General features: G+C 45.0%; 1 protein-coding gene across 1 annotated transcript in view; it reads right to left on the minus strand.

Moving 5' to 3' along the window:
* Nucleotides 1-23,480, minus strand: part of LOC118371810 (cadherin EGF LAG seven-pass G-type receptor 3-like) — a 59,841-nt gene that overhangs the window by 8,201 nt on the left and 28,160 nt on the right. Inside the window, exons 8-26 of the mRNA XM_052482078.1 lie at nt 21,932-22,095; nt 21,424-21,549; nt 21,058-21,227; nt 20,685-20,870; nt 19,937-20,047; nt 18,066-18,234; nt 10,304-10,445; nt 8,735-8,855; nt 7,248-7,431; nt 6,890-6,991; nt 6,497-6,591; nt 6,201-6,410; nt 5,898-6,081; nt 5,326-5,475; nt 5,010-5,196; nt 4,573-4,740; nt 4,021-4,354; nt 3,323-3,497; nt 2,985-3,097 (exon numbers count right to left, since the gene is read on the minus strand). Coding sequence (XP_052338038.1) covers nt 2,985-3,097; nt 3,323-3,497; nt 4,021-4,354; nt 4,573-4,740; nt 5,010-5,196; nt 5,326-5,475; nt 5,898-6,081; nt 6,201-6,410; nt 6,497-6,591; nt 6,890-6,991; nt 7,248-7,431; nt 8,735-8,855; nt 10,304-10,445; nt 18,066-18,234; nt 19,937-20,047; nt 20,685-20,870; nt 21,058-21,227; nt 21,424-21,549; nt 21,932-22,095 — 3,091 coding nt within the window. The remainder of the gene's footprint in view (nt 1-2,984; nt 3,098-3,322; nt 3,498-4,020; nt 4,355-4,572; nt 4,741-5,009; nt 5,197-5,325; nt 5,476-5,897; nt 6,082-6,200; nt 6,411-6,496; nt 6,592-6,889; nt 6,992-7,247; nt 7,432-8,734; nt 8,856-10,303; nt 10,446-18,065; nt 18,235-19,936; nt 20,048-20,684; nt 20,871-21,057; nt 21,228-21,423; nt 21,550-21,931; nt 22,096-23,480) is intronic.

Here is a 23,480-nt window from a genome sequence, read left to right on the forward strand (position 1 = left end):
AGAGGCAAACAAAGTGACTGACACAGAACTAGACGTATGGAGGCAAACAAAGTGACTGACACAGAACTACAGGTATAGAGGCAAACAAAGTGACTGACACAGAACTAGAGGTATAGAGGCAAACTAAGTGACTGACACAGAACTAGAGGTATAAAGGCAAACAAAGTGACTGACACAGAACTAGAGGTATAGAGGCAAACTAAGTGACTGACACAGAACTAGAGGTATAGAGGCAAACAAAGTGACTGACACAGAACTAGAGGTATAGAGGCAAACAAAGTGACTGACACAAAACTAGAGGTATAGAGGCAAACAAAGTGACTGACACAGAACTGGAGGTAAAGAGGCAAACAAAGTGACTGACACAGAACTAGAGGTATAGAGGCAAACAAAGTGACTGACACAGAGTGAGAGGTATAGAGGCAAACAAAGTGACTGACACAGAACTAGAGGTATAGAGGCAAACAAAAACACAGAACTGGAGGTATAGAGGCAAACAAAGTGACTGACACAGAACTAGAGGTATAGAGGCAAACAAAGTGACTGACACAGAACTGAGAGGTATAGAGGCAAACAAAGTGACTGACACAGAACTAGAGGTATAGAGGCAAACAAAGTGACTGACACAGAACTAGAGGTATAGAGGCAAACAAAGTGACTGACGCAGAACTAGAGGTATAGAGGCAAACAAAGTGACTGACACAGAACAGGAGGTATAGAGGCAAACTAAGTGAGTGGCACAGAACTAGAGGTATAGAGGCAAACAAAGTGACTGACACAAAACTAGAGGTATAGAGGCAAACAAAGTGACTGACACAGAACTAGAGGTAAAGAGGCAAACAAAGTGACTGACACAGAACTAGAGGTATAGAGGCAAACAAAGTGACTGACATAGAACTAGAGGTATAGAGGCAAACAAAGTGACTGACACAGAACTAGAGGTATAGAGGCAAACAAAGTGACTGACACAGAACTAGAGGTATAGAGGCAAACAAAGTGACTGACACAGAGTGAGAGGTATAGAGGCAAACGAAGTGACTGACACAGAACTAGAGGTATAGAGGCAAACAAAGTGACTGACACAGAACTAGAGGTATAGAGGCAAACAAAGTGACTGACACAGAGTGAGAGGTATAGAGGCAAACAAAGTGACTGACACAGAACTAGAGGTATAGAGGCAAACAAAGTGACTGACACAGAACTAGAGGTATAGAGGCAAACAAAGTGACTGACACAGAACTAGAGGTATAGAGGCAAACAAAGTGACTGACACAGAACTGGAGGTATAGAGGCAAACAAAGTGACTGACACAGAACTAGAGGTATAGAGGCAAACAAAGTGACTGACACAGAACTAGAGGTATAGAGGCAAACAAAGTGACTGACACAGAACTAGAGGTATAGAGGTATAGAGGCAAACTAAGTGACTGACACAGAGTGAGAGATATAGAGGCAAACAAAGTGACTGACACAGAACTAGAGGTATAGAGGTATAGAGGCAAACTAAGTGACTGACACAGAGTGAGAGATATAGAGGCAAACAAAGTGACTGACACAGAACTAGAGGTATAGAGGCAAACAAAGTGACTGACACAGAACTAGAGGTATAGATGCAAACTAAGTGACTGACACAGAACTAGAGGTATAGAGGCAAACAAAGTGACTAACACAGAACTAGAGGTATAGAGGCAAACAAAGTGACTGACACAGAACTAGAGGTATAGAGGCAAACAAAGTGACTGACACAGAACTGGAGGTATAGAGGCAAACAAAGTGACTGACACAGAACTAGAGGTATAGAGGCAAACAAAGTGACTGACACAGAGTGAGAGGTATAGAGGCAAACAAAGTGACTGACACAGAACTAGAGGTATAGAGGCAAACAAAGTGACTGACACAGAACTAGAGGTATAGAGGCAAACAAAGTGACTGACACAGAACTAGAGGTATAGAGGCAAACAAAGTGACTGACACAGAACTAGAGGTATAGAGGCAAACAAAGTGACTGACACAGAACTAGAGGTATAGAGGCAAACAAAGTGACTGACACAGAACTAGAGGTATATAGAGGCAAACAAAGTGACTGACACAGAACTAGAGGTATAGAGGCAAACAAAGTGACTGACACAGAACTAGAGGTATAGAGGCAAACAAAGTGACTGACACAGAACTAGAGGTATAGAGGCAAACAAAGTGACTGACACAGAACTAGAGGTATAGAGGCAAACAAAGTGACTGACACAGAACTAGAGGTATAGAGGCAAACAAAGTGACTGACACAGAACTAGAGGTATAGAGGCAAACAAAGTGACTGACACAGAACTAGAGGTATAGAGGCAAACAAAGTGACTGACACAGAACTAGAGGTATAGAGGCAAACAAAGTGACTGACACAGAACTAGAGGTATAGAGGCAAACAAAGTGACTGACACAGAACTAGAGGTATAGAGGCAAACAAAGTGACTGACACAGAACTAGAGGTATAGAGGCAAACAAAGTGACTGACACAGAACTAGAGGTATAGAGGCAAACAAAGTGACTGACACAGAACTAGAGGTATAGAGGCAAACAAAGTGACTGACACAGAACTAGAGGTATAGAGGCAAACAAAGTGACTGACACAGAACTAGAGGTATAGAGGCAAACAAAGTGACTGACACAGAACTAGAGGTATAGAGGCAAACAAAGTGACTGACACAGAACTGGAGGTATAGAGGCAAACAAAGTGACTGACACAGAACTAGAGGTATAGAGGCAAACAAAGTGACTGACACAGAACTAGAGGTATAGAGGCAAACAAAGTGACTGACACAGAACTAGAGGTATAGAGGCAAACAAAGTGACTGACGCAGAACTAGAGGTATAGAGGCAAACAAAGTGACTGACACAGAACTAGAGGTATAGAGGCAAACTAAGTGACTGACACAGAACTGGAGGTATAGAGGCAAACTAAGTGACTGACACAGAGTGAGTGGGAGACAGTACCAGGATGACGATAGCGATGGGTCCAGCGAAGCTCCAGATGAGTTTGTCATACATGGAGATCCAGCAGAAGTCTGGGTTTCCATAGCCCTCAGGATCCAGCCCTACCGCCAAACCTGAACACAGAGAGTAAGATGTGTGTTTCACTTTGTGTTCTTACTGGTATCCGTGAAATCCATTCTAAAACAGGGCTCTGTAGGGAACTGCGTGTGTGTGTGTGTGTGTGTGTGTGTGTGTGTGTGTGTGTGTGTGTGTGTGTGTGTGTGTGTGTGTGTGTGTGTGTGTGTGTGTGTGTGTGTGTGTGTGTGTGTGTGTGTGTGTGTGTGTGTGTGTGTGTGTACCTGTGATGATGGCAGGCACGCCCCATCCGATGGCATAGTAGAACCTCATGGCTCCGTAGTTGATGTTGCGAGCCTCTGTCTGCATGCGGTAGATATGGAGCCCCTCCACAAACAGCCAGGCAAACGTGGCCATGAACAAATAGTGCAGCAGGATGGCCACCACCGTACACAGGAACTAACAGAGAGAGAAGACAGTCAGAGTCATGTATAGAGATTATGTTATGACAACTTTCAATGTATTCATATGGGTCTGTAGACGAGTTAGGTGACTATTTGCCCATTGGGCTTCTATTGGTGAGTTTGGCCGAAATTTGTTTAAGGCCTTTGGCTTTCAGACCAGTTAGAAAACATTTACTGGGAGAGAGAACGTATGAAACCTGGTGTTATACTGTCAGCATCACAGTGCAAAACACCAATGAACACCAAGGCAGTGTGCACCCAGCCAGACATTTTGTCCACCCACTCAAACAGAAAAACCTTTCAGTCAGTTTGACTGGAAATGATCCAAACTGTGTAGATTAGCTAGTTAAAAATAATACATGGGATATTAAAGGTCATTGAAGACAATGATATAACAGTTGGAACAGTTGTTGAACATACCAATGCATACTGTGCCATCTTGGCTGGGTACACACACCCATGCACATAAACACACATACCCCCCCACACACACACGTAACCTACCCACCCACACATACCTGCTGCTCGGTCTGGTTGATGCCGAGCAGGAAGATGAGCTCAGAGAGCAGCATGGCGGCGGCCATGTTGGAGTGGATGGAGCGGGTGTTGGACTTGAGGCCTCGGAGGCAGGACAGCACCAGGACGGTCAGCAGCAGGGCCAGCATGGAGACAGACAGGGAGAAGTAGGTGACCAGGGCCAGGGTCTCCAGATCCCCCTCCAGCTGTTCTCTCTGGGAGCTGTCCATCAGGACACCGAAGGTGCCCAGCCTCTGACACTGGCAACGCACGTGGGACGTGTTCCTGTATACTACGATGCAGTCCCTCACTGTCCAGCAACCTCCCACCTCCAACCTGTAGAGAGAGGGGGGTGGGGTGAGAGAGACAGAGAGAGAGCGTCAGAGTGAGAGAGAGAGAAGGAGCGGATAGGGGGAGAGAAAAGGTGGGTGGGAGAAAGTCAGGATGAAGAAAAGAGATGGGTTGAGTGAGAGAAACACACTGCAACTCCCAGCTGACAGTATCTATTTCCCATAGAGCACAAGCCCCCTCAAGTCATGTAAAGCTCTTCTCACGGGCTGCTGTGGTTCCACTGGACACACAGGGGCTTGCTGCGGTTGGTGGTCTCCAGCAGGCGGAACTCCAGCAGCAGGGGCGAGTCCAGAGGACCCCCGACAAACGTCTGGTTGTTGTAGATGGACACACTGACCACTGGAGAGTTCATCACTGGATGTCTGGGGAGTCTAACGGAGAGGAGGGGTGACAGAGGAGAGAGGGGAGAGGGGAGAGGGGAGAGGGAGAGAGATCATTTGATTTAGTAGGACGGACTTAATAGCCCTAAGACTGTTTTATGATTCACCAAACACACAATACTTTTGGCACAATTCCAATGCTGTGCTTTGAAAAGTCCAATGAAAACATAAATAATCAGTCACAAATACACACTCCTGGTAAACCAGATGTCATGAGAGAGACAGACACTGGAGGGCAGGCACATACAGTACACACACACCTGACTCCTCGTCGGTCAGTGTGGTACTTGGGGGGGAGTGCTGCTCCAAGGCTACGATAGATCAACATGATGACAATGGTGACAGGCGGCTCCAGTAGCGAAACAGAATGCCTGGCTGCAGCATAGTCTTCCGTCTGATTGGCCAACGTACTGACAGGGGCAGGAGCTGTGTTCTGTGAAGCTGAAACTGGAAAATGCACAAGGCATCATAAGAGGAGTGACATAAGGTAGGTAGGCGCATGTGCTTGTGTGTGTGTGTACAGTATGTGTGCTTGTGTGTTTCAGTGCCTGTGGTGTATGTGTGTGTTCTCCTTACGTTGGTGTCGTTGTGGCACCAGAGCAGCAGGGGGCAACACCACATGTGTGTGGGGGTCCCAGAGAGCCTGGCCGCGGAACAGAGGGCTGTGGTAGCGAGGGAAACGTCTGCGCACGTGGGTGTGGTTCTCAACGCGGTCCAGGTTCATCACTGAAACACGAGCAAACACACAGTCCATGACTCCAGGTTATACCACACAACATAACAAAAATAACCTGATGAACAATGTTGTTGTTCACTACTCAGCAATAAAACAAGTATTAAAGTCACGGTCAGTCGTCTGTCATCAGTGTGTGGTTTTTACACTTGTTTTTGATATTTATACAGTATGTTCCTGCCAAAACCAACTCTGGATCTCTACCTGCACTGCTGTGAACAGGGTTCTTTCTCTCTTTCTTTTCTACACAGGAAAAGGACTAGGGCTACACACTTGCATGGATTGACTACCTGACCAAATAAAGCAGGAACAACCACTCAATACAGAAAGGTAGACCTCATTTGACACAATGAACTGATCCCACTACATGAAGGGTAAGAGAGCAGATGGTTCTGTCCTGGGGGGGGGGGCTCACCGATGTTGGGGGCGACCAGAGCCACGGGGTTCAGGTAGGTGAGCTTCATGTTCTGGGCCAGGGTCTGGGCATACTGTTCCAGCAGATCAGCCAGCCCTCCTGCCCCTCCCTGGGCCTGGATCTGGGCCCGCCATAAACTTGCACTGCCTGGACCCAGCACCGCACTGCAGCCCTGCAGAACATTCTGGAGAGGGAGGGGGAGAGGGAGATTCAGTTCCTACACACACAATCTAATAAAACAGTGACTACATTTTCCAAACTCCACTAAAAGGTTTTACGAGCATGTTGCCAGGCAACCCTCACCTCGTTGAAGTGTGCGTCCTGGGTGGCAGTCAGGCCGAAGCCCGTCTGCAGACTCTCGAAGGTCAACAGGCGGGACAGTAGCCGCTCGGCAATCTGGAGGTCATTGCCATAGAGACGGGGTGTGGCCTCCGTGACATCACGGAGCTGGTGGGCCAGTTTCTTCTCCATGATGGTGCTGAGCTCTGTCTCGTTCCGCTCAACCGACTCCAGCTATGCACACACACACTATGTTAGACACCATTCCGTATTGTACAGTTCCAACCAGTATGAGCAATGGGGTAGTAGAGTATTCTTACTGCTGCATTGAGCTCCACAAAGGGAGGAGAGGTACAGTTGTAGAGATCCGGCTCCAGCCAGCCCCTCTCCACATCACAGTGTCTGAAAGCAGCACCTGGAGAGAACAGACATAGACACTAATACCTGTATAATACATCCACAACAGTAAAAAGCAGCACAGGGGATACAATCAAACACAGATACTAGGTTTCAGAGGAATGGGGAGTTTATCTGCCTATAGTCAGTATAGATCATGAGTCTTCTAATGGGAGATGTTATCATCTTTCCATCTGTGGAAGATTCAGGAAATATACAGTATACTGAACAAAAATACAAATGCAGCAATGTCAAAGACTTTACTGAGTTACGGTTCATATAACTACAGAGAAAGTGTAGAGTGTTGAGGGACTGACCCACGGATCCTTTAGGACAGGGCACGGCTGCTGGCAAGTTGAACTTCGTCCTGGGCCACCAGATACCCAGGGTGATGATCTTAGGACAGCCGTCATAGATGACTAACAGAGAGAGACAGAAACAGGGGGAAAAGACTATGAATCCAAATAAAACCTGTGTATGAAGGCAATGAAAATCTCATGCTAGTTTGAGAGGAAAGAGGTTTGACAAGGGGGAGATGTTTTTGAGAGAGAAAGAGTCTTACAGCAGGGGAAATGAGTGAATCAGAGAAGCACAGAGAAGATGAGAGAGAAGACATGAGAGGAAAAGAGAAAGAGAAGATCACAGGTAGGAGGAGAGGAATCCCCTCGGTCTCACCTTCACAGCCCTTCTGTGTGACTTCAGCGAAGGGGTTGTCGCACATGTTGCACTGTCGACCAATCACACCAGCCCGACACTGGCACTGGCCACTCTCTGGGTCACATGACCGGGAGAAGGAGCCCACAGGGTAGCAGTCACAGGGCAGGCAAGAGTCACTGCCCCGCAGGTGGTAGTGGAACTCCTGACACACACAGATATATACACAGAGATAGGTACACAGAGACAGACACACATATACAGAGATATAGACACAACAGAAACAGATATACACATGTAGACATAACATTCAGACCAAAGACAAGCACATCCAAATACACAAAGAACAGACATAGCAAAGTCACATACATATACAGGCATATACATGTACATAGACGCACACAGACATATACACAAATGCGCACACAGCAACATGAAAATGAGAGAGGGGAAGATGAAAGCGAGCAGATTGACAGAAAAGAGAAGGATTTAGAAAGAAAAAGAGAGACATACAGAGACATGGACAGACAAACACAAAACAAAACAATATTGTCAGGTGGGCGTTTAGAAATGTGTTTTTTATCTGTTATTTTACCAGGTAAATTGACTGAGAACACATTCTCATTTGCAGCAACAACCTGGGGAATAGTTACAGGGGAGAGGAGGGGGATGAATGAGCCAATTGTAAACTGGGGATTATTAGGTGACCGTGATGGTTTGAGGGCCAGATTGGGAATTTAGCCAGGACACTGGGGTTAACACCCCTACTCTTATGATATGTGCCATGGGATCTTTAATGACCTCAGAGAGTCAGGACACCTGTTTAACATCCCATCTGAAAGACAGCACCCTACACAGGGCAGTGTCCTGGGGCATTAGGATATTTTTTTAGACCAGAGGAAAGAGTGCCTCCCACTGGCCCTCCAACACCACTTCCAGCAGCATCTGGTCTCCCATCCAGGAACTGACCAGGACCAAGCCTGCTTAGCTTCAGAAGCAAGCCAGTAGTGGTATGCAGGGTGGTATGAAACACCAGTATATTAAATCTCCTCTTAGAACAATTCAACATTTAAATTACAATACTCAATATAATACTATAATCCTATACTGTGAGAAAACTGAGCTTCTGTACTGTCCTTGAAACAGGATTGAAGATGGGGTCACAGTGTGGAGGGTGGTATGAGGGATAAGGGGGGGTCCGTGGGCATTAAGAGTGTTAAGGGTAATGGGGTTGCTCAGATTACAAGGTGAAGCTGCTGATAATGCCTCATAAGACAACGCCTGTTTGATAGCAGTGTCAGGTTAGGATCAGTATCAAGGATTAGGGTCACAAGCAGGGATTAGAAAACAGTAGGTAAGGGTGATGCTGATGTATATAAGAGCATGGATCAGTGCCTGGGATTGCGGTATGAGTTTAATAACGGTAAGAGTATTTACGACAGATATGTGTGATTGCGCACGCGTGCGCTGTGTGTATGTGTGTGTGTGTGTCGTGGGGGGCAGGTCACCTTGCAATGGCAGTGGCCACTGGTCTTGTTGCAGTCGGGGTCGAATCCTTTACTGGTGTTACAGTGGCAGGGCCCACATGCTGGAGAGCCCCACCAACCACGTGGACACTGGTGGTCAATCCTACACAGGCACGCACACACACACACACACACACACACACACCCACACACACACACACACACGCACACCCACGCACACACACCCACGCACACACACCCACACACCCACACACACACACACACACGTTAAAAGTGGTAGTTCTCTCATTTTCAGTCCCTGTCTGCTATATAGGCCACAGTACCTAGATCAAAGGGAAATTAGGAAGTGACAAATCTGAGACCTAAAGCTGGGAGGGATTTCACATTGGGGTGGGGTGACACCTGGGTCACATATAAACACTGTGTGTTATCATCACAGAGAAACGTAAGTCTCCTCTCATCCTCTCCTGGGGATTAGGGCAGATCTGCTGAAAAACACAGACAACAAAATCCACAGACAGATAGACAGAGCAGAGCACTGTAACACGGCTGTCTCACCCCAATCTCAGGTACTGCTATGATGTACTGTTACTAACATTAGAAACACACACAGACATTTGGGACTCAGTAATATAGTTGGGGTTCAGTCATCTGAAGTTGATGTATAGTTATAGTGTTTATTGACCTGTCTTCATAGTCAAAGATGGACAGTATGTTCATAATATTAATGTATTTAAAGTTGATGTATAGTTATAGTGTTTACTGACCTGTCTCCATAGTCAAAGATGGACAGTACACACAGACATTTGGGACTCATGTATTTAGTTGATATAGTTGGGGTCCATAGTCAGTCATCATAATATTAATGTATTTAAAGTTGATGTATAGTTATAGTGTTTATTGACCTGTCTCCATAGTCAAAGATGGACAGTATGTTCATAATATTAATGTATTTAAAGTTGATGTATAGTTATAGTGTTTACTGACCTGTCTCCATAGTCACAGATGGACAGTATGTTCATAATATTAATGTATTTAAAGTTGATGTATAGTTATAGTGTTTACTGACCTGTCTCCATAGTCACAGATGGACAGTATGTTCATAATATTAATGTATTTAAAGTTGATGTATAGTTATAGTGTTTATTGACCTGTCTCCATAGTCACAGATGGACAGTATGTTCATAATATTAATGTATTTAAAGTTGATGTATAGTTATAGTGTTTACTGACCTGTCTCCATAGTCAAAGATGGACAGTATGTTCATAATATTAATGTATTTAAAGTTGATGTATAGTTATAGTGTTTACTGACCTGTCTCCATAGTCAAAGATGGACAGTATGTTCATAATATTAATGTATTTAAAGTTGATGTATAGTTATAGTGTTTACTGACCTGTCTCCATAGTCACAGATGGACAGTATGTTCATAATATTAATGTATTTAAAGTTGATGTATAGTTATAGTGTTTATTGACCTGTCTCCATAGTCACAGATGGACAGTATGCTCATAATATTAATGTATTTAAAGTTGATGTATAGTTAACACTGTGCTGATCTACAGTTGATGTAAAGTTGATAGACTGACCTGTGCTGACAGTACTGGCCATAGTGGTTGTCTCCACAGTCACAGATGTATCCGTGTGATGAGCTGGGCTTCCTGTGGCACTTGGCATCATTCTCACACGGGTTCAGCTGGCACGCTTCTATGCAGCCCTTACCATAGAAACCTACAAAACACACACACAGTCATTACCATGGGAACCTACAACACATGTACACAGTCATTACCATGGGAACCTAACACACGAACACAGTCATTACCATGGGAACCTAACACACGAACACAGTCATTACCATGGGAACCTACAACACATGTACACAGTCATTACCATGGGAACCTAACACACGAACACAGTCATTACCATGGGAACCTACAACACATGTACACAGTCATTACCATAGGAACCTAACACACGAACACAGGCATTACCATGGGAACCTAACACACGAACACAGTCATTACCATGGGAACCTACAACACATGTACACAGTCATTACCATGGGAACCTAACACACGAACACAGTCATTACCATGGGAACCTAACACACAAACACAGTCATTACCATGGGAACCTACAACACATGTACACAGTCATTACCATGGGAACCTAACACACGAACACAGGTATTACCATGGGAACCTACAACACATGTACACAGTCATTACCATGGGAACCTACAACACATGTACACAGTCATTACCATGGGAACCTAACACACGAACACAGTCATTACCATGGGAACCTACAACACATGTACACAGTCATTACCATGGGAACCTAACACACGAACACAGGCATTACCATGGGAACCTAACACACGAACACAGTCATTACCATGGGAACCTACAACACATGTACACAGTCATTACCATGGGAACCTAACACACGAACACAGTCATTACCATGGGAACCTAACACACGAACACAGTCATTACCATGGGAACCTACAACACATGTACACAGTCATTACCATGGGAACCTAACACACGAACACAGGCATTACCATGGGAACCTACAACACATGTACACAGTCATTACCATGGGAACCTAACACACGAACACAGGCATTACCATGCGAACCTAACACACGAACACAGTCATTACCATGGGAACCTACAACACATGTACACAGTCATTACCATGGGAACCTAACACACGAACACAGGCATTACCATGGGAACCTACAACACATGTACACAGTCATTACCATGGGAACCTAACACACGAACACAGGCATTACCATGGGAATCTACAACACATGTACACAGTCATTACCATGGGAACCTACAACACATGTACACAGTCATTACCATGGGAACCTAACACACGAACACAGGCATTACCATAGAAACCTACAAAACACACACACAGTCATTACCATGGGAACCTACAACACATGTACACAGTCATTACCATGGGAACCTAACACACGAACACAGGCATTACCATAGAAACCTACAAAACACACAGTCATTACCATGGGAACCTACAACACATGTACACAGTCATTACCATGGGAACCTAACACACGAACACAGGCATTACCATGGGAACCTACAAAACACACACACAGTCATTACCATGGGAACCTACAACACATGTACACATTCATTACCATGGGAACCTAACACACGAACACAGGCATTACCATGGGAACCTACAACACGTGCACAATTTGATATAAAAAGGGAGTGGCTCCTAATCAGTGACTGGATCTTTTATTTCTGAGGCTTCATATCTGTGAGTGCGCAAATTCTCACAGTATCTCAAGAGAATTTGGGACTTAGATACACATAGCTTGTTAAATAAAAGGCAAAAATATGATATTCGCAAATGTCACTAAGCAAAAAAACTACCAAAACAGCAATAGCCAGTACAATGTCAAAACATGAGTTCAGTACCATTGGCTTGATTTTATGGACCCACGACTATGGTGTATCAACATTAGCATGCTAGCGACACTATAAAATGTTTTTAGAACTAACCCTCACTGTTCTATACTAAAAATATATAAATGCATGTTTCATGAGCTGAAATAAAAGATCATCCATCCAGCTGTAAGGTGTGGCATATCAAGAACCTGGTTAAACAGCATGATCATTACACAGGTGCACCTTGTGCTGGGGATAATAAAATGCCACTCTAAAATGTGCATTTTTGTCACACAACACAATACTACAGATGTCTCAAGTTTTGAGGGAGCGTGCAATTGGCATGCTGACTGCAGAAACGTCCACCAGAGCTGTTGCCAGATAATTGAATGTTCATTTCTCTCCAATAAGAATTTGGCAGTAAGTCCAACTGGCCTCACAACCGCAGACCACGTGTAAGCACACCAGCCCAGGACCTCCACATCTGGTTTCTTCAGCTGCAGGATTGTCTGAGACCAGCCACCCTGATGAAACTGTGGGTTTGCACATCCTAAGAATTTCTGCACAAACTGTCAAAAACATCTCAGGGATGTGCGGAACAGCTGATGCTCTCATGCATGCTTCAGTATTGCTTGCCTAGAAGCGAGCATAGAAGTAATTTAGCTCATCTGGTAGGCTCATGTCACTGGGCAGCTCGCGGCTGTGGTCCCTTTGTAGTCTGTAATAGTTTGCAAGTCATGCCACATCCGACGAGGGTCGGAGCCAGTGTAGTACGATTCAATCTCAGTCCTGTATTGATGCTTTGCCTGTTTGATGGTTCGTCGGAGGGCATAGCGGAATTTCTTATTAGCGTCCGGGTTAGAGTCCCGCTCCTTGAAAGCGGCAACTCTACCCTTTAGCTCAGTGCTGATGTTGCCTGTAATCCATGGCTTCTGGTTGGGGTATGTATGTACAGTCACTGTCGGGACGACGTCATCGATGCACTTATTGATGAAGCCAGTGACTGATGTGGTGTACTCCTCAATGCCATCGAAAGTATCCCAGAACGTATTCCAGTCTGTGCTAGCTAAACAGATGGGGGATGCAACCAAGCTTACATGAAACCATTCATGAAGACAAACGATCTGAAGTACGTAGGCCCCTACCTGCTGAGTATAAAAAATAAAGATAACTATAGAATCACACAGAACTGATGAAAATCTAGTGCATTTGATCCGGGTATAGGAGGACATCTAGAGGTCACCAGGTTTTTCATCCTCACAAGCTATCATAATGTGTATCGCCCCTTCACAAGTTTGATGTTGGGTCCCCTTTCTTATGGACAAAAATCAACTAGAGATTTTACGCACTATTGTGGAATGCAGTGATATATATTTGATACAGGTATTAACTTTGCAACATGTATTGTTATTGACTAGAACAAAATATAATTGTATGAGCTATGCATCTGTGTACCCCTCTGCTGCTGACTGAGAGCAGTCTGGTCTAGCTAAATAGACGAGGCAGTCCAGTTCCAGAGAGGCAGTCCATTCTGCATGCCTTCTTGACTTCGATACAATGTGCCGTCATGCATTTGTGCATGCACACTGGTAAATGTCATAGCTATCACGCTAACTGACTTAGTTAGCTCATCAACCAGTATTTTCTTTGCCATTTCTGCATGATGGTACTTCTAAATTAAAGTCTTGAATCGCCCTCACTGTCACCACTGCTGGTCATCTAGCTAGCCACATAGCCAGCAGAGTTGCATCGGTTTACACCTACAAGAGCTGGCTAGCTAAGAAGCTAACGCTAGCTAGCTAACGCAAGCTGATTATCATGTAGCATGCTGACTAGCGTCGCTAGCATGCTAATGTTGATACACCACGATGTTGTGGGTCTGCAAAATCAAGCAAATGTTACTGAACTTATGACAAAATCATGTTTCGACATTGTAGTGGCTATTGCTATTTTGGTTGTTTGTTTTTTCTTTAGTGACATTGCGAATATAATCTTTTAGGCATTTAACTCTGATTTAACTACCGGTATGTATCTAATCCAGTTTTGGCATGAGAAAACTCAAGATACAGAGCTTCAGAAATAAAAGTTCTGGTCACGGATTAGGAGCCACTACCAATAAAAAAAAACTGTCCATTAAAACCTAAAACAAATGCAAGTTGTAAGTTTACATACACTTAGATTGGAGTTATTAAAACTCGTTTTTCAACAAACTATACTTTTGGCAAGTCGGTTAGGACATCTACTTTGTGCATGACACAAGTAATTTTTCCAACAATTGTTTACAGACAGATTATTTCACTTATAATTACAATTCCAGTGGGTCAGAAGTTTACAAACACTAAGTTGACTGTGCCTTTAAACAGCTTGGAAAATTCCAGAAAATTATGCCATGGCTTTAGAAGCTTCTGATAGGCTAATTGACATCATTTGAGTCAATTGGAGGTGTACCTGTGGATGTATTTCAAGGCCTACCTTGCTTCTTTGCTTGACGTCATGGGAAAATCAAAATAAATCAGCCAAGACCTCAGAAAACAAACTGTAGACCTCCACAATTCTAGTTCATCCTTGGGAGCAATTTCCAAATGCCTGAAGGTACCACGTTCATCTGTACAAACAATAGTACACAAGTATAAACACCATGGGACCACGCAGCCGTCATACCGCTCTGGAAGGAGACGCATTCGGTCTCCTAGAGATTAATGTAACTCGCTGCGAAAAGTGCAAATCAATCCCAGAACGACAGCAAAGGACCTTGTGAAGATGCTGGAGGAAACAGGAACAAAAGTATATATGTCCACAGTAAAACGAGTCCTATATCGACATAACCTGAAAGGCTGCTCAGAAAGGAAGAAGCCACTGCTCCAAAACCACCATAAAAAAAGTCAGACTACGGTTTGCAACTAGACATGGGGATAAAGATCATACTTTTTGGAGAAATGTTCTCTGGTCTGATGGAACAAAAATAGAACTGTTTGGCCATAATGGCCATCGTTATGTTTGGAGGAAAAAGGGGGAGGCTTGCAAGCCGAAGAACACCATCCCAACAGTGAAGCACTGGGGTGGCAGCATCATGTTGTGGAGGTTCTTTGAAGCAGGTGGAACTGGTGCACCTCACAAAATAGATGGGGATCATGAGGAAAGGAAAATTCTGTGGATATTTTGAAGCAACATCTCAAAACATCAGTCAGGAAGTTAAAGCTTGGTTGCAAATGGGTCTTCCAAATGGACAATGACCCGATGCATACTTCCAAAGTTGTGGCAAAATGGCTTAAGGACAACAAAGTCAAGGTATTGGAGTGGCCATCACAAAGCCCTGACCTCAATCCTATAGAAAATGTGTGGGCAGAATTGAAAAGGCGTGTGTGAGCAAGGAGGCCTACAAACCTGACTCGGTTACACCAGCTCTGTCAGGAGGAATGGGCCAAAATTCACCCAACTTATTGTGGGAAGCTTGTGGAAGGCTTCCCAAAACGTTTGACCGAAGTTACAAAATCTAAAGGCAATGCTACCAACTACTAATTGAGTGTATGTAAACCTCTGACCCACTGGGAATGTGATGAAAGAAATTAAAGCTGAACTATATCACTCTCTCTACTATTATTCTGGCATTTCACATTCTTAAAATGAAGTCGTGATCCTAACTGACCGAAGAGAGAGAATTTTTACTAGGATTAAATGTCAGGAATTATGAAAAACTGAGTTTAAATGTATTTGGCAAAGGTGTATGTAAACTTCCAACTTCAACTGTATGTGCATTAATACATACTACACACACAAAAAAAATGCTTTTAGCATAGAGCTGTTCACACAAGATACATAGGCCGCTATTCAATCCTATCGTAGGTTCTTGGAATTGTGGCTTTTAAAGGCAATGTGTTTGTGGAGATCCAATTCATGGTAAATGCTGCAAATGTTGGCTCAATTGGAAATGGCCTTTTATTAAAAACAAAGTACTTTAACATAACCCTCAGTCACTATAAAAACCTATGCATAACACTATAGAGCCCTACTGTCCACACACATATGATATTTGTGTATCAAAGAAATCCATATAAATCTACAGCCTCCTAGAGCTCTTCTCACAAACACCGTTTTCATCAGAGAAAACAAAGCTTCCTGTTGCATTCTTCTCACATAGTTTTCTTTAGTGAACAGAGTTGAAAATAAACTCCCTATAGAACCAGGTGAGTGCTGTGAACCTCTTTCTGTGAACAGCTCTTACAAAAGTCCCTCACAAAGGATCCTGCACCTATTAAATGTGTCCTTGCATTCACAATATAAGGATATCTGTCACTATAGATTCCTACACATAATAGCCCTCACCATGGAAACTGACAAAGACATAGATGTTGGCCTTGACTGCATACAAATGCACACAATGACACCATCCTTGCCGTGGCAAGCTGCATGTTGGGAAATTAACATACACTATATATACAAAGGTATGTGGACACCCCGTCAAATTAGTTGATTCAGCTATTTCAGCCACAAGGTGTGTAGAATCGAGCACACAATCATAAAATCTCAATAGGCAAACATTAGCAGTAGAATGGCCTTACTGAAGAGCTCAGTGACTTTCAACGTGGAACCGTCACAGGATGCCACCTTTCCAACAAGTCAGTTCGTCAAATTTCTGCCCTGCTGGAGCTCCCCAGGTTAACTGTAAGTGCTGTTATTGTGAAGTGGAAACGTCTTGGAGCAACAACGGCTCAGCTGCAAAGTGGTAGGCCACACAAGCTCACAGAACGGGACCGCCGAGTGCTGAAGCGTGTAGCCTTTAAAAACTGTCTGTCCAACACTCACTACTGAGTTCCAATCTGTTTCTGGAAGCATTGTCAGCACAATAACTGTTCGTCACGAAATGGGTTCTTACAAGCGTAAGATCACCATGCGCAATGCCAAGCGTCGGCTGGAGTGATGTAAAGCTCACCGCTATTGGACTCTGGAGCAGTGGAAACGCGTTCTCTGGAGTGATGAATCACACTTCGCCATCTGGCAGTGACGGATGAATCTGGGTTTGGCACATGCCAGGACATGCCGTGCATAAAGCGAGGTCCATACAGAAATGGTTTGTTGATATCGGTGTGGAAGAACTTGACTAGCCTGCACAGAGCCCTGACCTTAACCCCATCGATCACGTTTGGGATTAATTGGAACGCCGACTGCGAGCTCTTGGTCAATTCAACTGCAATCTATCAGAACTAACCCTATTTCATTTTCATTGCAGCTAATTATCCTGTGCATGCTAAAAAGCAAGCAGGCGAACACAAACAAACACAGCACCACGCTGACAGCAGATGTCCTCATGTCAGTGCCCTGTCGTGCGGTGCCCTATGTGTATGTACAGTATGTGTGCCTGTATAGTATATAGTGTGTGAACAGAGCGGTAACTCTCTCGTGCGTGAGAAAGCCCTTAAGCTAATTCAGCACTGAAGTACTCACAGCCAGAGATGAGAGGGAATTATTCAGAGCACTTCCGAGTGGCGTTATGAAACTTTGATTGGTCTCCTCCTGACGCTCATTGGACAGCTCCGTATGTACTGTAATGCTCATTGTGCTGATGAAAGCCAACACCGTGGTGCTGAAGCGCTGCTACACTATGCTAATAGGGAGAGGTGTTTGTTGTAGAAGGTGCTGAAGGCATGTCAGCCTCTGTATTTCCTCTCCTCCCCCGCGGTGCTCACTGCTTCCTCCTCCTTTATTCACTCTTTCTTCATCACACCTCTCAAACTTTCTTTCTCTTTATAGTCACCTCACCTGATAGTTTTGTATCATTTGCCAACTGAGAAATAAACATAGGCCTTTTTGCAAATGCTAAATGCTAAATGCTAAATGCCTGCACATATACACACACACGCGCATTTGCTGACTCACAAACACACAAATACATATTCTCTCTCTTGTAGTATCTTACCTGGTTCGCACAGACAGGTGTGGCGTTCCCAATTGTCACAACAGCGGCTGTGGGGCGGGCAGGGGGTAGAGACACAGGGGTTGCCAACGTTACAGCCCGTCTCCACTTTGACAGCCCTGGAGGGGCGGGGCAGGGGCATGGCATCTGGTCGCACCCCCAAACGAACCCCCTAAAACATAGACAAAATAGGTGTCAAATACAGTCTCATAAGAACATAGACCAATATACCATACATAGACCAATATACCATACATAGACCAATATACCATACATAGCATAAAGCCGTGGCCAAAAGTTTTGAAAATGACACAAATATTAAGTTTGCTGCTTCAGTGTCTTTAGATATTTTTGTCAGATGTTACTATGGAATACTGAAGTATAATTACAAGAATTTAATATGTGTCAAAGGATTTTATTGACAATTACATTACTTTTTCAAGACCTCTGCAATCCGCCCTGGCATGCTATCAATTAACTTCTGGGCCACATCCTGACTGATGGCAGCCCATTCTTGCATAATCAATGCTTGGAGTTTGTCAGAATTTGTGGGGTTTTGTTTGTCAACCCGCCTCTTGAGGATTGACTACAAGTTCTCAATGGGATTAAGGTCTGGTGAGTTTCCTGGTCATGGACCCAAAATATCGATGTTTTGTTCCCCGAGCTACTTAGTTATCACTTTTGCCTTATGGCAAGCTGCTCCATCATGCTGGAAAAGGCATTGTTTGTAACCAAACTGTTCCTGGATGGTTGGGAGAAGTTGCTCTCGGAGGATGTGTTGGTACCATTCTTTATTCTTGGCTGTGTTCTTAGGAAAAATTGTGAGTGAGCCCAGACCCTTGGCTGAGAAGCAACCCCACACATGAATGGTCTCAGGATGCTTTACTGTTGGCATGACACAGGACTGATGGTAGCGCTCACCTTGTCTTCTCCGGACAAGCTTTTTTCCGGATGCCCCAAACAATCGGAAAGGGGATTCAGAGACAATGACTTCACGCCAGTCCTCAGCAGTCCAATCCAAGTACCTTTTGCAGAATATCAGTCTGTCCCTGATGTTTTTCCTGGAGAGAAGTGGCTTCTTTGCTGCCCTTCTTGACACCAGACCATCCTCCAAAAGTCTTCGCCTCACTGTGTGTGCAGATGCACTCACACCTGCCTGCTGCCATTCCTGAGCAAGCTCTGTACTGGTGGTGCCCCGATCCCACAGCTCAATCAACTTCAGGAGACGGTCGTGGCCCTTGCTGGACTTTCTTGGGCGACCTGAAAACTTCTTCACAACAATTAAACCGGTCTCCTTGAAGTTCTCGATGATCCGATAAATGGTTGATTTAGATACAATCTTACTGGCAGCAATATCCTTGCCTGTGAAGCCCTTTTTGTGCAAAACAATGATGATGACATGTTTCCTTGCAGGTAACCATGGTAACCATGATTGACAGAGGAAGAACAATGATTCCAAGCACCACCCTCCTTTTGAAGCTTCCAGTCTGTTATTCAAACTCAATCAGCATGACAGAGAGATCTCCAGCCTTGTCCTTGTCAACACTCACACCTGTGTTAACGAGAGAATCAGCTGGTTCTTTTGTGGCAGGGCTGAAATGCAGTGGAAATGTTTTTGGGGGATTCAGTTCATTTGCATGGCAAAAAGGGGACTTTGCAATTAATTGCAATTCATCTGATCACTCTTCATAACATTCTGGAGTATATGCAAATTGCCATCATACAAACTGAGGCAGCAGACTTAGTGAAAATTAATATTTGTGTCATTCTCAAAACGTATGGCTGTACATGCTAACACACAAAGTCTATAAGAGTCCCAGAAAGAATTATGGGCATCGGTTAAGATACAGTTGCCATTGTGATGGAACCCTTACCTGGATGCAGCCCCGTATCCCGTTCTGCACCTCCCCCAAGCCCAGGACTCCGCCCACATGGAGGTGTTTCACTTTCAGCCCATGGATCTCATTCCCCACTATCACTGTGCCCTGAGAGAGAGTGGGAAGAAATAGAGAGAGACTAAATATATTACACTTAAAAATGTAGCCAGTTAACGGACGCTGTTATTCAGAATGACTTCAGTGCATTCAAATAGATGGAGTTAGAGAAAGAGAGGGGGAAGAGTAAATATGTGAAAGAACAGAACAGAATAGATAGAAAGGGTTAGACAGGTTTAGGGAGAGAAAGAGTGAGAGACAAACATATTTCAATGAAAGCAAGTGAACAAGAAGGATACAGGAGAGACAATGAAAGAGCATAACAAGATAGTGTGTGGTGCTACATGTCTGGAGTGAATTTTTACAAACACAGGTTTTAACACCAGCAGTGGGCAGACATTACACTGGCTTTAGGATTGGATTTTAGGATTAACAACCTACAGGATTACAGGGCCAGTTAGAGGTTATGATTTGCATTGAGACGTCTGCACTGCTGAGTGACATGGGGGTTTAGTGTGTCACTGTTCATTCTGGACACGACCTTAATGTGTCTCTCCGGGTAAAGTCACCTTTAGGTGCAGATCTAGGATCAGTTTAAGCCTCAACAATTATAACCTAATAATCAATTAAGGGAAGAAACGCAAATCTGACTTTAAATCAGTGTGTACGGACAATTTGTGACTCTCACCTGGAAGAGGCCAAAGTCGAGGCGGACGGTAGCCACGTAGCGCGTCTCCCTCCCGCTGCGGACGTCTCGGAGCTCCAGCTGCAGGTCGTGCCAGCGCCCGTCGCTCACCTGCACCTGGTCCAGACGCAGACGCACCGGCAGCGTCGACCCCTTGGTCACCGAGAACACCAGCTGACCACTCACCAGCTGCAACAGAGACACGTGTGAATAATCCACAGAGTAATCCACACAAATATGGTTTGGAGTCCCCCTGTAGGTTGCTATTACTCCAACATAAACGGACACATTTCCAAAGACAGACGGACATATAGACATAGATCAACTAGTGCAGGTTAGGTAGCACAGGTAAGTGTATATGTATGTGTGTACAGACCTGGAAGACCAGGCTAGTGTACTGTCCGGCCTGTGCCTGCAGCAGAGTGCCCTCCCTGGCCCGCGTCCTAAACACCAGCCCCAGGTACCAAGGTGTGGAGATGGTCACGTCATTCTTCAGGTCCCACCAGAGGGCACTGTTTCCCAGGAAACGATGTGGGTGGGGCATCACTGTAGGAGGGTAAGGAGAAGAGTTATGGTCAGTGAGGTTAGTATGAGGTGTGTGTATACGTCTGTTAATAAAGGAGTGAGAAAAGCCTATGTTTACTGGACAGGTAAGTCAGTGAGGTTAGTATGAGGTGTGTGTATACGTCTGTTAATAAAGGAGAAAAGCCTATGTTTACTGGACAGGTATGTCAGTGCTGACCATGGCTGCAGTCCTTCCCTCCAAACCCTAGGGGGCAGTCACATGAGAAGGTCTCCCAGCTGACACGACACGTTCCTCCGTTCTGACATGGGTCGGAGTTACAGAAGGGCAGCTTGGCACTACATCCTATCAGAACCAGAGAAAATCATCACATCTGTGTTAACTCAATCAAACTCAATCAACTTAGCGGTTAGTGGTTTCAATTGACAACACAAACACAGACAGCTAAAGACGCTTTGTGTTAAGTCTACAAAACTTGTGCACTGTGTTCACAGAATATTATACTTTTGGGAACAGAAAACTGTATTGAGATTGAACTTTTCATCGATGAGAAAATGTGTAGAACGTCAGCCCAGTTTCATCTCGCTCCATCTTCTCCATCTGCTGGCCACTGTACTTCCTCTCATCACCATATTTTGGTGGTGAGTGAGTGGAAGTTCCAACTGGATTTTTACCCACAGTAAAGGATCTGAGTTTCCACATGTATCTGTGAGTATGCTATACAGACCAGGTAGGGTTCCATTGTTAGAGATGTATCCCGCCAGGTCCAAAGGTCTGTTGTCGATGTGGAGGTCTTTCATACAGCCAATAAACTCCCGGGTGTGAAACGGGAAATGATCAGGCATGTTGGGCACTCCGCCCAAAAACAAGGGGCCGGTGAGATCCAGAGATCTGAGAAGGGTGGAGAGAGAGGGATAGAGAGAGAAGGGTGAGGGATAGAGAGAGAAGGCAGAGGGAGAGAGAGAGAGAGAAGGCAGAGGGAGAGAGAGAGAGAGAGAGAGAGAGAGAGAGAGAGAAGGGTGAGGGATAGAGAGAGAAGGCAGAGGGATAGAGAGAGAAGGCAGAGGGATAGAGAGAGAAGGCAGAGGGAGAGAAGGCAGAGGGATAGAGAGAGAAGGCAGAGGGATAGAGAGAGAAGGCAGAGGGATAGAGAGAGAAGGCAGAGGTATAGAGAGAGAAGGCAGAGGGATAGAGAGAGAAGGCAGAGGGATAGAGAGAGAAGGGTGAGGGATAGAGAGAGAAGGCAGAGGGAGAGAGAGAGAAGGGTGAGGGATAGAGAGAGAAGGCAGAGGGATAGAGAGAGAAGGCAGAGGTATAGAGAGAGAAGGCAGAGGGATAGAGAGAGAAGGGTGAGGGATAGAGAGAGAAGGCATAGGGAGAGAGAGAGAGAGAAGGGTGAGGGATAGAGAGAGAGAAGGCAGAGGGAGAGAGAGAGAGAGAAGGGTGAGGGAGAGAGAGAGAGAGAAGGGTGAGGGATAGAGAGAGAAGGCAGAGGAATAGAGAGAGAGAGAAGGGTGAGGGAGAGAGAGAGAGAGAAGGGTGAAGGATAGAGAGAGAAGGCAGAGGAATAGAGAGAGAAGGCAGAGGGAGAGAAGGCAGAGGGATAGAGAGAGAAGGCAGAGGGATAGAGAGAGAAGGCAGAGGGATAGAGAGAGAAGGCAGAGGGAGAGAAGGCAGAGGGATAGAGAGAGAAGGCAGAGGGAGAGAAGGCAGAGGGATAGAGAGAGAAGGCAGAGGAATAGAGAGAGAAGGCAGAGGGATAGAGAGAGAAGGCAGAGGAATAGAGAGAGAAGGCAGAGGTATAGAGAGAGAAGGCAGAGGAATAGAGAGAGAGAGAAGGCAGAGGGAGAGAAGGCAGAGGAATAGAGAGAGAAGGCAGAGGAATAGAGAGAGAAGGCAGAGGAATAGAGAGAGAAGGCAGAGGGAGAGAAGGCAGAGGAATAGAGAGAGAAGGCAGAGGTATAGAGAGAGAAGGCAGAGGAATAGAGAGAGAAGGCAGAGGGATAGAGAGAGAAGGCAGAGGGAGAGAAGGCAGAGGGATAGAGAGAGAAGGCAGAGGAATAGAGAGAGAATGCAGAGGAATAGAGAGAGAAGGCAGAGGAATAGAGAGAGAAGGCAGAGGAATAGAGAGAGAAGGCAGAGGAATAGAGAGAGAAGGCAGAGGGAGAGAAGGCAGAGGAATAGAGAGAGAAGGCAGAGGGAGAGAGATAGAAGGCAGAGGGATAGAGAGAGAAGGCAGAGGAATAGAGAGAGAGAAGGGTGAGGGAGAGAGAAGG

The sequence above is a fragment of the Oncorhynchus keta genome, chromosome 27 (genome assembly GCF_023373465.1).
Source record: "Oncorhynchus keta strain PuntledgeMale-10-30-2019 chromosome 27, Oket_V2, whole genome shotgun sequence".
NCBI classification, from domain to species: Eukaryota; Metazoa; Chordata; class Actinopteri; order Salmoniformes; family Salmonidae; genus Oncorhynchus; species Oncorhynchus keta.